Source organism: Zingiber officinale, chromosome 3B, assembly GCF_018446385.1.
Source record: "Zingiber officinale cultivar Zhangliang chromosome 3B, Zo_v1.1, whole genome shotgun sequence".
In the NCBI taxonomy this organism is placed as follows: Eukaryota; Viridiplantae; Streptophyta; class Magnoliopsida; order Zingiberales; family Zingiberaceae; genus Zingiber; species Zingiber officinale.
In genome coordinates this window covers 119,992,975-120,008,032 of record NC_055991.1, presented here as the reverse complement: position 1 = coordinate 120,008,032, position 15,058 = coordinate 119,992,975, and the positions used below count along the sequence as shown (strand labels likewise).

The following is a 15,058-nucleotide window of genomic DNA, read 5'->3' as shown; positions in this document are numbered from 1 at the left end:
TCTTTTGTGTGTCTCCTCACACCATGTTATCTACAATATAAATTAAATGGACAACTACACTTAGCATAAATGTAGGCATTTGACCAATGTGATTCTTATATGTTTATACAAAAAGCTAGACTTTTAGTATACACTCTAACAGTATGTTTGCTCCTTCTTGGTCCATTGGTATTCTTCTTTTTCATTTCCTTGTGGGTCTTTGGGAGCTGCAAAATCATATTTTATAATTAAGAGAATCTCAAAGTCCATTTTCAAGAATACCTCCATCCGACGTTTTCATTGCACGAAGTCTCCTTCGAACTTCAGTGGGTAGATGCTCGATCCAGCCATCGTCTCGGTACTTTAGTCAATGGTTTGTCATTCTAAGGTGTTCTGACTCTGATACTAATTATTGGTGCAGCGAGGCCGACAAGAGGGGGTGAATTGCCTAAAAAAAGCAACCCCTTTCTCTATCCTTTTATTAGATTAGACTAGTACAATAATAATGAATTAATTGAACAACTAAATAAAAGAAGTAAGAGGACAATTCTATTTACTTAGTTACAACCTAGGTAATTGTTAATCTAAGGCGTTGAAGAAAGCTCCACTAGAATTCTCCTTTGTCGCAATCGAAGACACCTCTTATAGAAATTGATAGCTCAAAAGAAAAACTAGGAAAATGTACAATATTTGTTGTTCAAGTTATTGAATTATTCTTAACTCCAGGGGTATTTTTATAGCCCTTGGAAAATTCTATCTAAAGCTGGAAGGCGCCTTCAATAGGCTGGAAGGCGCCTCCAGCATGGTAAAACTTATCGCCGAAGATAAAATTTTATCTTCGGCTAACAACTAGGGAAGATTGAAGACGTCTTCGTACTGTTCATCGAAAACGCCTTCTAGCCATGGAATGCGCCTTCTACAGGGTAACTCAGCTGAAAAGATGATCTCTTCGCATAGTTCTTCGCGTAGTTGATTCTCTGGCTAACTAGAGTTGAGCTTACTCGAACCCAACTCCGACTAGGGATGTAAATGAACCAAGCGTTCGTAAACAAACTTGGTATTTGGCTTGGTAAGAGCTTGTTTATGTTCGTTCAATATACATAAGATTAATTAAACAAACAAGTTTGAACAGCTCGTTAAGCTAAACAAACAAGCTTGAACACATATGTGTTCAGCTCGTTAACATTCGTGAACAATGTTTGTGAACAATATTCACGAACCATATTCATTAATAAAACTCTTTTCAATATACTAAATAAACAATAAAATAAAATAAATAAATTTAAATTATCAAACTCAATAACCAATCAAACAACTAAAAGTTTCAAACAATCAAAAAAGTTTGAATTGAGAGCTTGATAACATCTAAATGAACCAAGCTCGAACCAAGTTCAAGCCAAGCTCGAATTGAGAGTTTGATAACATATAAACGAACCAAACTCAAGCCAAGCTTTAAACAAGCTCAAGCTCATAAAAAAGAAACCAAGCCAAGCTTGAACACTCATTTCAAAAGCTTGATTCATTTTAAGCTTAGCTCGGCTTGGTTACCTTATCGAACAAGGTTGAACACCCCAAAGCTCGGCTCAGCTCGGCTTGTTTACAGCCCTAACTCCGACCTTCTCCTCGAGCAGCCTTCCTCCTCGGCTTCTCGTCCCTCGGACCGCTGCACGCGTCCTTCTCATCCACAGGCGTACTCTTCCACAGCATCTCGTCCTTCGGATACACCGAGCCCGTTAACTCCCTTCCCGTGCCATACCTCTCGCTAGCTACGCCTTCCGCTCGACTTCTTGTGTTCCTAAGCTCCTGCACACTTAGACACAAGGATCAAACACAACAGAACCTAACTGAACTTTGTTGACCACATCAAAACTTCCCCGGGGTACTAACATCAAGGTCCCAACAAGAAGTTCAAGTGGGTTATCAAAAATCGAATACTTGGCACGAGGAAAAAAATCCAAGTGGATCAAAGGATTGATCGGACACTTGGTGAAAAACCCCAATAGGTCACGAATGATCGGAAGTTGGGCAAAAGAACCCTAGACTCAATTGAGTGAGTTAGGGTTAGACCAATCAATTGGATAATCGGTTAGCACAAGTGTCAATCGATCAATGGATCGATTGGGAGTGCCATCACGAAGAGGAGTAGTGAATCGATTCGGTCAAAACCCAATTGATCAGGAAATCAATTGAGAGATTATCACAAACAAACATAAAGGTTCCCAATCGTTCAGGTGGGTTGCACCAATCAAGAAAATTGCGACAAACAAGAGCTTCTTGATCGATTGGTTGATCAATCAAGAGGAGTTTTTTTTGTGAAACACAGTAGCTTCCTTGTGAGAGCACAGAGACGATTTGAATCGATTGGGTGATCGATCCAGAAGCGTGTAATCGATCAGGTGATTGATTGGGAGAAAGGAACAAGAGTTGTTGTGAGGTTTGGACGGCTGGATGCGCTCGAATTTGATGTGACAACCGATTGGAGATAAGGTCAATCGATTGAAAATCCTGGATCGCAAGGTATAAATTAAAGGCGTTTGTGAATATTCAAATAGTAGATTTTCTCTCTACACTTTTTGCCGGTTCTTGGAAGATTTAAGGTGAAGTGCTTCTGCATTCCTGAGTCTACAAGAGGAAATGATAAGCAACAAGAAAGCGTAAAAAGAAAGATCCAAGTAACATTGTGTATTCATTGTATTTGCTTTCATTTCTTATTGTACTTGTGTGTTCTTGTGAGAACAAGTGTACAAGAATAATATTCCTGTTAGTTGATTAAGGGTGTTCTAGTGAAAACAAAACTTTACTTTCAGTTGGTCATCAAGTTCATTATTTGATCACAAGTCTATAGATGTATAGAACAAATAACAAATAAAGTAATTAAACAAATCTTACCACTTAGTATTTTATCTACAAATGAACCTTCCAAGTAGAAATATAGAATGTCTCAAATCAAACGTCTAATGGTATTAGATCAAAACATTCAAATTGATGTTACAAAAAGAACAAACCGACCAAGGATACATATAAATGATACCACAGCAAACCAGAAACACCCTTAATCAACTAACAGGAATATTATTCTTGTATGTTGATTAATGTAACATTATACCTTTAAGAAAGCCTTGCAGAATTGAGTTGCTTTACCGCATGGATGAGAATCCGTATCTATTGCTGGCTCTTCTTTTTCCTGTAAAAGAAAATCCGACACCATAGTCACACAAAAAAAGAATAACCCAGTTTACCAAAATAAACTTGATATAGCCAGCTAGATGAAGTAAAGCAATTCAAACACAGAAACTACAGTTACAAACTCTACAGCATTTTGGACAACTCCAGTTCTCTAGCACCGCCACCTGCTCTGCATTCTCCCCGTGCCTATAACTCAAATCAGGCTCACCAGCGGATCTCACAAATAGCCAATGATAGCAATACTCGTCACTAAACTTCATTCCAAGATAACAATGTGATCACAGCAATGGCAATTCACATAATCACACTCTAAGAACCCGAAAAAGGCATAGATTCACCAATTTTTGTAGAACAAATAAGTCCACCAAGAGGATAAGACCCTAACTTTACTAGAAAAAATCAATGCAAAAAATAATTAAAAAAATAGTAAAATAGAATTGCAGATTTTTTTTTTATAATCATCGTGATCATCCTGACCTTGGCTCCAAAGGCAGCAGAAGTTTGAGAGGTTGCTTTCGGCCATATAACAAACAGGTCAAAATCGTGTTGTTAGCTTCTTCTCCAACTTTGTCGAGCCCCCTATCAATAAACATCTTCCTCTCCATGACGATTCCTGACTGATTACGACATCTACCACACAAAAAATGTCAAAAGGCCGTATAGTTGCTCGCGGTTGTGTGAGGCTGCCACAAGGTTGTTTGCAGCTGCTGCGAGAGTGAGACGCTCACGGCCGCTTCATGCGCGAGCGGCTAGCGGCTACTTCGAGCGCGAGAGGCTCGTGACGACTTGTTGAGAGAGACAGATGAGAGGAAGCAGCTGTGGCGAGAGAGACGAGGAGAGAAAAGGTTATGAGAACTGGGAGTTAGGTTTTGGAGAAATGGTTAGGGAAGATTAGGATTAATAAGATTGAAGGGGGAAAAAAATAGATGTTATCTAATGACATTGGTATAAATAGTCTAATATATATTTTTAATTATTAAGTCAATAATTTTTAATATGTCTACGGGATTACGATGTCATCATACAAATAATGCATGAGATTAACTAGAATTTTAATTATGATTATGGGTAATTCTCAATTTAGTCTCTCATTATTTGATGTGGTGTTGATTTCGTCCCTAATTTTTCAATTGACCAAATTTAGTCCTCTAATTTTTGAACATTTTCCCAAATTAATTCTTCCGTCCAAATCCCCGTTAAAATAGACGGGAAGACTTGTTTAACCAGTGGAATTTACCTATTGTTGCTTTTATTATTGCGTCCAAATCCTCATTCTGGAGATGACCTAGAAGGAGATACTAACACGCCTTGTTCAACGATCACCTTATTCAGCGATTTCAGGAGAGGTAGCATATTCCCATCTGCGCTATTGCCATTTTTCTCCTCTCTAATTTCATTTCACCCTTCAACAGGTCTCCCCTCTCCTTCCACCATTTTCTCTTTGTTATTTTAATTTTAGCTTATCATTCATTTGTCACAGAGTTTCGTCAAGCTTATCATTCATCTGTCGCCGAGTTTCGTCAATGATTGATTGTTATAAGCACTTGATAGAATTTAATCTCACTGAGTTTCACTTTCTCTCATTTTCTCAAAACAATTTACTCTTTCCAATCTTCCCACGAGGCTACGTCGATTCAATTTCTGTGCCCCACTTTGCAAAAGAAAAAATATGCTAGTTTGTTATGTTATTTTGTTTTCGAAGTGCAAAAGTGAAGCTTTAAAAGTTTGTACAGTTGGAAGTTTGATCACGATGCCATATATAGATATACTCCCTCACTAAGCACTATCAAGTAATTTTGGCTATTATTTTATTGTAGCTTTTGTGTTTACATTTAAAAATTTTAACTATGTATTGACTATATTATGCAAACATAATTGAACTTGGTAAGGTGAATGGTTAAAATGGTGAGCCTTTTGAAAATTTTAATCTTTTAACGCAATTTATACTTTTTCTCAATGGAAATAATGTTCTTTTAAATATATTTCTGATGTAGGGCAAAACATATGGTGTATTTGTTAGAGGTAAACCTGGGATTTATGATACTTGGGCAGAAACACATAATGAAGTGAATAAATTTAGTGGTGCTTTACACAAATCATATTGGAGCAGAGAAGAGGCAGAGAAAGCTTATGGTGCATTTTTGAAGACACAGTCGAAACAACCCGCAGCTGCTTCATTTGCTTTCAGTGACAACAATTCTTCAACTTCAACTTCAAATTCCAGTTCAAGTACATCACCTAACGAATCTGAAAAAATTGCTAAGCTACGAGATGCTCAACTGGAGTTAAAACGTGAGAATCACGATCATGCAACAAGAGTTGCGAAGATATATGAAAAGATGGATACAATATTTGAATCATTGCACTTGTGATGATGATGGAACTTGTTATTGTTACTACTCAATTGTGTTATTAGTTAATGTTGTTCTCAGATATTAACCCTTTGTGTTGTATCACTCATTACCAAACTGAATGATCTATTAGTTATGGTTTTCATATTTAATGGCCCCTTTTATCTTAGGAAATATGCAAGTGATATGATTTTTTTAAAACTTTTAATTACCATAGGAAATATGCAACGATAGGTTCTCTCTGCCATAGCACGTAAAAAGTGAGATTATGCTTCTTGATGAATGTAAATAAAATGGGTTTGTATAAAGCTAATGTGTTAGCATTTTATTGCTTGAATCAAGGAGCAGTCTACGTGTGTTAAAAGATCCATTTTACCTTTATACAAAAGAGGTTGGAAGAAAGCTAATAATGAGCAAGTTCCCCATGCAAAGTACTCACCAAAACATATATCCATCATTCCAAAACATAAACTCCAACACTAAAATATCGTACCTAACCAAAACATAACAACGATAAGCATCAAAGTATCCACCAGTACCAATACACAACAACCACTAGTACCAACAGTAAAAATCCAAAATTCATACAACAAACAATGATCATTTCTTGATGACAGAAGACTGTGATGAAGTTATTCTCTTCTTCGAGATATTTGTGCCAGACCTAGTCTTTAACACTGGTTGCGACATTGATTGAACTTGTCTTCTTGAATCACTTGATATCGATCGAAGTCTGGAGATTGTGGTGTAATTTCTACCACCTTTGACATACACTGGTGTTTGAATGATGGTAGATTGATCCACCTAAATTCATTTCAACAATATGTTTAATAGTTTAATACATGGAAGCAAAAGCATAAAATGAAATTAAGTAAACTTACATTCACATTAGATAAGGTGTTCGAGCTTCCTCCAATTTGTATCTCAATTCTATTTGGTCTCTTCACCTGTATTCAATTTTACAATTGTTAACAAAACTTTAAGAAACTATTTTCATAGAATGTTTTAAACTAACTTGTAATTTCTCCCTTGTATTAAGTACTGAATCAATGTTTGTTGGTTGGGTACTACTTTGCTGTGAATTTGCCTCTTGTTGTGTGTTTCTGTCATTTTTACAAGTCCTTTGATTATGACCTAAATGGCCACATCTCTTGCATTTGTTTTGTCTATGTGGAGCTTTCAATTTTGTATGACATTTTGCTGGAGGTTCGTCAGGTTCTCTTCTTTTCAATTTGGCCGGTCTTCTAGCTTTATTCTTATTATAAACTGGAGGAAGTGGAGGTGGAAACACAAAATCTAGCCACAAATCAGGCCCATTAATCGGCATTATTGATCTTGAATAACATTTCTTGTAAGCTTCAGTCTTGTAGTAGTGACTAACAAAAGCCTCAGTGTCTTCATGTTTACACTAAAGTGCACATAATGCATGCTTGCATGGAATACCTGTCAAATCCCATTGTCTATAACTGTAAGAATTTGTAGAAAGGTCCACCGTGTGCTGCTCTTGACTGCTTGTTGCCTTAATTTGGAAGTGCATATCATCTGATTTCATAGGAATAAGTTTGGCAACCTCCAAAGAAATTTTAACTAAGATAGCTCTTATCCTTGGACAGTTTCTTATATTCCATTTTTCAACCTTCTCACGATTTAACTGAAACCGCCGCATCAACAAATTTTTGATTGCTTCAAACATTTCAATTATTGATTTCTCCCTTGCATCCAAAATCAAACTATTGAAGCACTCACACATATTATTTAACAATATATCACATTTGGGGATAATGCTGAAAAATATCTTACTCCAATGATGCTCATGCTTTTTTGCTAACTACTCATATGCATTACGATCAATCTCCTTCAACTCTTGCATCCTCTTATGAAATTCATGGACTGTTGTCGCCTTTGCAGCATCCCACAATGCATTTTTAATGACTACACTTTTATATCCATCGTTTTTCATGTTGCTATGCATATGTCGTACACAAAATCTATGCTCATCATTTGGAAACAAACTGTCCAAAGCAGGAATCAATCCTTTCTATTTGTCTGACATAAATATCCATGCACAATCATTTCCTAAGTTTATGTCAACAGCTGACAACTGCAAAACCCACATCCAAGTATCTTTTGATTCTCCCTCTACTAAGGCATAACATATTGGAAATATATTATTATTTGGATCCAATTCAATAGCTGACAATAACTGTCCACCTGTTTTTGATTTCAGAAAACAACCATCAACACCAATGACAGGCCTACATGTATCCTGGAATCCTAACTTGCATGCAGAAAAGTAAACATACATTCTTTGAAACATCGGTCTAACTTCATCCTCAGTTAACTTCAAAATAATAGTGGAATCTCTATCAGTCTGTTTCAACTCAGCACAATAATTTCTAATTTTACCAAATTGCTCCTCAACACTTCCCTCGACCAAACTCAATGTCTTTCTCTTCGCTAAGTAAGCCACTTTCCTAGAAATCTCTGCATTCATCGATTCATGAATCTAATTCTTGAACTCAAGGCTTCCTAACTTGGGATTTGACATGAATTTTTTGAAAAATGTTTTCCCTAACCAACTTGAGGTAATGCATTTATTTTCAATCGCCCAAACACAATTGTTGTGTTTCTCTTCGAAAGTTTTAACTTGCCAGCACGTGTCGTTGGTCATCATCGAAACATGAATTAACCATCCACAATCATTGTTTCTACATTTTGCTCTAAGCCTCTTGCCATCATTCTTTACAAACATAACTGACATTCCTTTTCTGATGCAATAACTCTCAATTGCAAATTTTGCTTCTTTCTTCGAATTAAAAATCAGCCCAAGCTTCAATTGTGGGTTTTCAGAATCAGTATTTTTATCATAAATAGGAAAATATCATATTTCATCATCATCATTAGAAGTTAATGGATTTCCAAAACCATCATCATTCACACAATCAACATCCCCTTCATGTTGTTGCATCATATGAAGCAACTCATCAGAAATGTGTTTATCACCAGTCATGTCTTTCTCTTTACTGACTCCTGCATCATAATCCACAAAAGTTTCAAACAAACTATCATTTTCATCAAAATCATAATCACTTTCTTCAAATTCATCAACATCTTTGTTGATATTATCTATCTCAGATTCCCTGACATCTTTCTCCAGATTAATCAGTATGCTCCCCAACCCCGACTGACCATCATTCTGTTCAATGTATATTTCAACCTCATAATTACTAGGAATATGGGGGATAATATCCAAAACATCTGTGTCATTTTCCAAATATCTTCCATCTTTCAATGTTTCTACAAATTTATGCCAAAATTTGATAGATTGCTTGTCTTTATAGCCTATATCCTCCGCATAGCCCCATAATTCAATCATCCCTAAAATATCCCTATCAACATAGTCAAAATATTCGAATTGTCCACCGATATATTTTTTTGTCATGAAGACTAGATTTCATCTCCCCATTATAATAAAACTTAATTGTAAGGAAATCTGGTTCACCACAAAGTCCTAGAAAAATATGCACAATTAATAATTAATAACTCAATGAATTAATGAAAATTATGACATAGTAAATCATTAAGTACTTCATTTGTATATATACCATAATTTGGAGTGTGATCCAAGCAAGTTTTACTATGTTGAGTCATTAAATAAGAGGAGAGCCAGTGTGATATCAACAAATCTACTTCACGGAAGATAAAAATACTCTACAATGTATGGAAGCTTAGCTTGAGTTCTTCACTAGCTTTTTATCATTCTGCTTAGAAAAGAAAATAATGGAATTACATTACCCTTCATATCATTCAGTATGACTAGAATCATTTACAAATTCAATTTCATTCAAATACAAATTGAGTGAATGAAGTTTATATTTTACATAATCTCAACAAACGAAGTTTGGAAATGCCATTTTCGAAAACCTTTTGTTTTCTATGTTACAGAATTGGAGGAGCATACATGTCATGAAGAGCAAACACATAACACAAGTTGCCCTAACTTGTCGGAGTTGCTCCAAAATCTCCAGTAAGTACCAAAGGGGGGGTTTTTGATCTAGTTGTACTTGCGTAGTTGTATCTGTATGAATGATAAGCTAAAATCAAAATAACAAAGGGAGGTGGGAGGCGAGGGGAGGGAAGACCTATTGGAGGGTGAAATGGAAGTAGAGAGGAGAAAGAATGACAACAGTAGCAAAAATACACTACCTCTCCTTACATCGATGAACAATGCGTGAGTCTCTGCGATTTCTAGGGCAACTCCAGAATTAGGGAAATAACGCAAGAAAAGGTCACTTCCACCGATTAAACAAGTCTTCCTATCATTTTAACAGAGTTTTGGACGAAAAGATTGATTTTGGAAAACGTTCAAAAAATGGAGGACTAAATTTGGTCAATTGAAAAATTAGGTACGAAATCGGGACTACGTCAAATAATGAGGGACTAAATTAGGAATTAACCCTTATGATTATTATTGAGTCAGCGCACATTGCAGATTGCATAAGAATATTACTTAAGCTTGTTTGTAGATTGTTGTGTATTGAATCAAAATAAAATATATTTATAATGATTTAATATTTTTTTAAAAAAATTATATAAATTACAAACGAATTATTTTTTTATTTAAATTTTTTTAAAACAGATTTATTGATAAATATAACTCATGTCAAATGCAGTTGGTATTCCGTATATATTTATTTTTATTTATAAATTTTATTTCTAATTTATTTTCAAATTTTATTTTATATTATTTTTTATTTAGGTAAAATGGATTACTAATTCCATAGTAAATCCATTTTTTATTTACTAAAATTTGAAATAATTTTATTTCTATTTTAAAAATATTTTATGAAATCATATTTTCTTATCAATTATTTTCAACTTTATACAATTTTATCTCATATAATATTGGAGTCGTCATATATTTCTTCTAATACTTATAATCCTATCTTATCCTTAAATATATTTTGTTTCTCATCCTTTAATTTACTTCATTTAATTTTAGGAGTCATACATATTTTTCTTCTATTGATAATATGCTTAAGACGTATATCAAATACTACTAACATATATTTGTAAGTTAAATTTTCTTCAAGAATGATGTCATCATTACAAATCTTTCAAACATTCTTCTTAACGATAAGAAAGTCAATTTATGATTTATGATTCTCACTTTTGTACGTGATCTTTACAAATCTTTCTATCATTCTTCCTAATGATAAAAAGTCAATTTATGATTTATGATTCTCACTTTTGTATGTGATCTTTATAAATTTTTCTATCATTCTTTCTAATTATAAGAAAGTCAATTTATTATTTATTATTCTCACTTTTGTAAGTGATCATTTATTTTTTTCTTAAAAAACATATTAACTAATATAAGGTCATATGTTGTCATAAAATCGAATATAGTTTCTCTTTTTCATTTCTTATTTTGAACTCATAACTATAGTATTCCTTATTTTTCACTCCTACATCTGTTGGCGAAATATTTTATAATACCTTATGTAGATCATCTCGAAATATAAATTTGATATATTCATTTAATCTTATTTAAGATGTATATATATTAGTTACATTAATAATTTATTTTTGTTACATTGAGAGTTATAATTTTATTTTCTTTCTGATCATTTGTACTATTTTATCCAATAGTAATCTATCGATAATACTTCGGCAATTTAACAAATAACGCACCTAGAAATCTTAATTGACCAAAAGACTTATGTTACTTTGGTATTTACCAAAGGACACACTTTTTCAAGTGCACTTCCCTTTTTATCCTTCTGACAAATCTAACTTTTTCTGTCATTTTTCTTTTCTCCCTCTTCTCATTTTTCTGGACCAGAAGAGACCCTCTCCATTCATTGGCTCCAGTTCATCCAGCTAATGAATGAGCAGGGGACCACGACTGGTCCAAGGATCCTGAACCAGAGGATCCCTGCCCTCTCTTTCCTGTCTCCTCTCTCATCTCTCCTATGCATGTAGCTTCTTTTATTTTTCCTTTCCTCTTTTTTATTTGCATGCATGCATAGCATAGGCTTGATATACAAATTATATCTGTCCAATGACATTTAAGATTTAGTTAATTTTTTAATAACATTTTAATATATTTAGAGAAGCTAATACAAACCATGAATAGCAAATTTAAACTCTTTGTAATCTCAGAAATCCACAGGAATTGAAATAAGTGCGATCAGAGCTCTCTAGGTCCATTAGTGGGTTTCGATCAAAATCCATTGATGGATCTAGAGACCTCAGATTGCATCCATTTCAGTTTCTGTGGAGTTCTGAGATTGCAAGAAGTTCAAATATGATATCTATTGTTTATTTTGACTTATCAGAGGTGTTAACATATAATAAGAAAGAACCGGTAAAAATTTTCACGTTGGACCTGATATGTATTATATCAAGCCCAACGTGAGCCTGATATATATCATATCAGGCCTAACATGGAGAGAATTAATGTACAATGTCTAATAATAAAAAAAACTATTTTACTTTTTTGAGGATACAACAATGAAAAGAGACTTGAATAAACCAACAGGTTTATCATCTGTACCAGCTAAGACCCAAGATAATTTGAAGTAGAGAAGGATTAAGTGCAAATACAAGGTTCTTCATTAGAGAAACAAAGACAATTAATTGACAAAGAAATGCTCTAAAATACCAAACTAACAGGTATGTGCTAAAATTGCAAATTTTATGCAAAGCAAACACTATAGAATTACTCATGACCCACTAAGAGTTAATGGCACAAATTTTAGATAAGAGCAACTTGTTAAAAGTAGGTGGGTATTAACTAAACAACAAAACTATGCAAATAAACCAAAATTATTTAAGCATAAAAGCTATAAAATATCTATAAAGAAACCTTCTGCGGTTAGAGAAATCCGATCTCTCAATATGGCAAGCTCGCATGAAGATTCATCTGGCTCTAAAAGTTTTAAATACTCCAATGCAGTTGCCAAAACCCCTTGGTTAGCTAGTAATTCAGCATAATTCTCAAAAATCCTCAAAGAAGTATAATAGAATTTCCCATTAATAGGCATTGTACATATATTCTCTTCACGTTGGGTATGATATTGAATCATATCAGGCCCAACGTGGATATTTTTATCGGTTCTTCCTTATTATATTTTAACACATCTGATAAGACAAAATAAATAATGAATAGCATATTTGAACTCTTTGTAACCTCAGAAATCCATAAAAACTGAAATGGGTGTAATCTGAGATCTTTAGGTCTATTAGTGGGTTTCGATCAAAATCCACTGATAGACCTAGAGAGCTCTGATTGTATCTATTTCAGTTCCTGTGGATTCCTGATATTGCAAAGAGTTCAAATATGCTATTCATTATTTATTTTGACTTTTAGAATGTGTTAAAATATAAAAAGAAAGAATCAACAAAAAACTTCCACGTTAAGCCTGATATGAATCATATTAAGCCCATGTTAGACCTAATATGATTCCATATCAGACTTAATGTGGGTCTCACACTATTAGGAATGCTCAACTATTTTAGGAACTCTTCATTTCATTGTCACTTAATTGTCTTTGTTTCTCTAATGAAGAACCTTATATTTGCACTTAATCCTTCCATACTTCAAATCATCATGGGTCTTAGCTGGTCTAGATGATAAACCTGTTGGTTTATTCAAGTCTCTTTTCATTGTTGTATCCTCAAAAAAGTAAAATAGAATTTTTCATTATTAGACATTGTACATTAATTCTCTCCATGTTGGGCATGATATGATACATATCAGGCTCGCGTTGGGCCTGATATAATATATATCAGGTCCAATGTGAAAATTTTTATTGGTTATTTCTTATTATATTTTAACACATTCGATAAGTCAAAATAAACAATGGATAACATATTTGAACTTCTTGTAACCTCAGAACTCCACAGAAACTGAAATGGGTGTAATCTGAGGTCTTTAGGTCTATCAGTGGGTTTTGACCGAAACCCACTGATAGACCTAAAGAGCTCTGATTGCACTTATTTTAATTCTTGTGGATTTCTGAAATTACAAGGAATTCAAATTTATTATTAATGATTTATTTTAGTTTCTCTAAATGTATTAAAATATTATCAAAAAATTAACTAAATCTTAAATGTCGTTGGATTGATATGATTTGTATATCAGGTCTATGTTATGCATACATGCAAATAAAAAAGAGGAAAGAGAAGAAAGGAAAAAAAAAAAAGAAACTACATGTACAAGAGAGATGAGAGAGGAGAGAAGAGATAGGAAAAAGAAGAGGGAGAAAAGAAAAACGACAGAAAAAGTTATATTTGACATAAGAATAAAAAGGAAAATATATTTGAAAAAATATATCCTTTGGTAAATACTAAAATAACATACGTCTTTTGACCAATTAAAATTTTTTAGGTGCATCATTTAATAAATTACCGAAAAAACTTAGATTATTAAAAAAAATGAAGATATAAAGTCATACGTGTGCATGGGTGGACTCGAATATAAATATCGACAGTGTTTGTTATGATGAAGTCTTAATAGTACAATTACCAAGACAAAGCTAAGGCTATTATTTTCTTCATTCCTTTTATATCCTTCTATTTTCTTTATTTGGGTAAACGTGATCAAACGATTTCTTTTACCCTACGTCCATCTCGCGGAGGAGATGACAAGTAAATGAGGAGAGTTATATGGGATGCAGGGACGAGTTGAGATCTCTGTCCCAAATATAATATATATCTATATTTTTTCATCGATTAGATAGGTTAAATTATATCTTCAGGATGTAATATACATCATAAAAATATTTGATCGCCCGATCGATGAAGAGACACAAGGACATATTATTTTTGAGATAGAAAATCTCAACTAGCTAGGACACTCCCCAATCTTAAGATTCAACCGCTCTTCTCAAATTATAAATCTCTAATCACTTACCACATCAGCTATATATAAATTTGATTTTTGTTGTTAATTTTACAAAGTTTAAAAATATGTTTAAGCTTGTTAAAAAAACTTAAAGATTTAATTCGGATAAAAATCAAAACGTCGTCCTAATTTTAACGTTGTTTCATCTGACAATATCATTTAATTTATTTTAGCTGCTAAAAAATCAATTTAAAAAATAATATTTAAACTTAATTCAAATCGATTTGATATGGTTAAAATTATTAGAATAATATTATAACTACTACAAAAATTTGTAATAATCATTATTTAACTATTATAATATTTAACATTAATATTGCAATTATTTAAGCATGTTGAACCAATTTTAATTAAATTTATATAAGTTGATAAAAAATTATAGAAAAATATTATGTGTACATTTTTTTAATCTGAATTGAATCGATTTATTTTTACATATTTTAATAATTAATAATCACTATATTTTACATATGAAAAATACTATAAAACCTCTTTTAATTTTTTTAAATCACTCTTTTAACCATTCCTTTACTTTTTACTCATTTAATTTTGAAATAAAGACCTATTTTCATCAAGTGAATTATAAGTTATTATAAGTTAATCTTTTAAATGTCAAATATGGGATCGTTCA

The 15,058-nt window shown here is 33.1% G+C and overlaps 1 protein-coding gene across 1 annotated transcript; it reads right to left on the bottom strand.

The window, feature by feature from the left end:
• Positions 1–6,116: 6,116 nt before the first annotated feature.
• Positions 6,117–8,010, bottom strand: LOC122055169. Its single transcript, XM_042616552.1, has 5 exons — positions 7,715–8,010; positions 6,960–7,246; positions 6,784–6,911; positions 6,398–6,463; positions 6,117–6,320 (listed from the first exon to the last, which is right to left on the bottom strand). Exons 1-5 carry the CDS (start codon positions 8,008–8,010, stop codon positions 6,117–6,119), a joined length of 981 nt encoding a protein of 326 aa, XP_042472486.1.
• Positions 8,011–15,058: the final 7,048 nt, after the last annotated feature.

Excerpts from the sequence above, each read along its gene's own strand:
- LOC122055169 (XM_042616552.1), bottom strand. The coding sequence starts at position 8,010 with ATGAATGCAGAGATTTCTAGGAAAGTGGCTTACTTAGCGAAGAGAAAG. Across the intron at positions 6,464-6,783 it reads TTCCACCTCCACTTCCTCCA|GTGAAGAGACCAAATAGAAT; the intron begins GTTTATAATAAG and ends AATTGAATACAG. Across the intron at positions 6,321-6,397 it reads ACACCTTATCTAATGTGAAT|GTGGATCAATCTACCATCAT; the intron begins GTAAGTTTACTT and ends AAATGAATTTAG.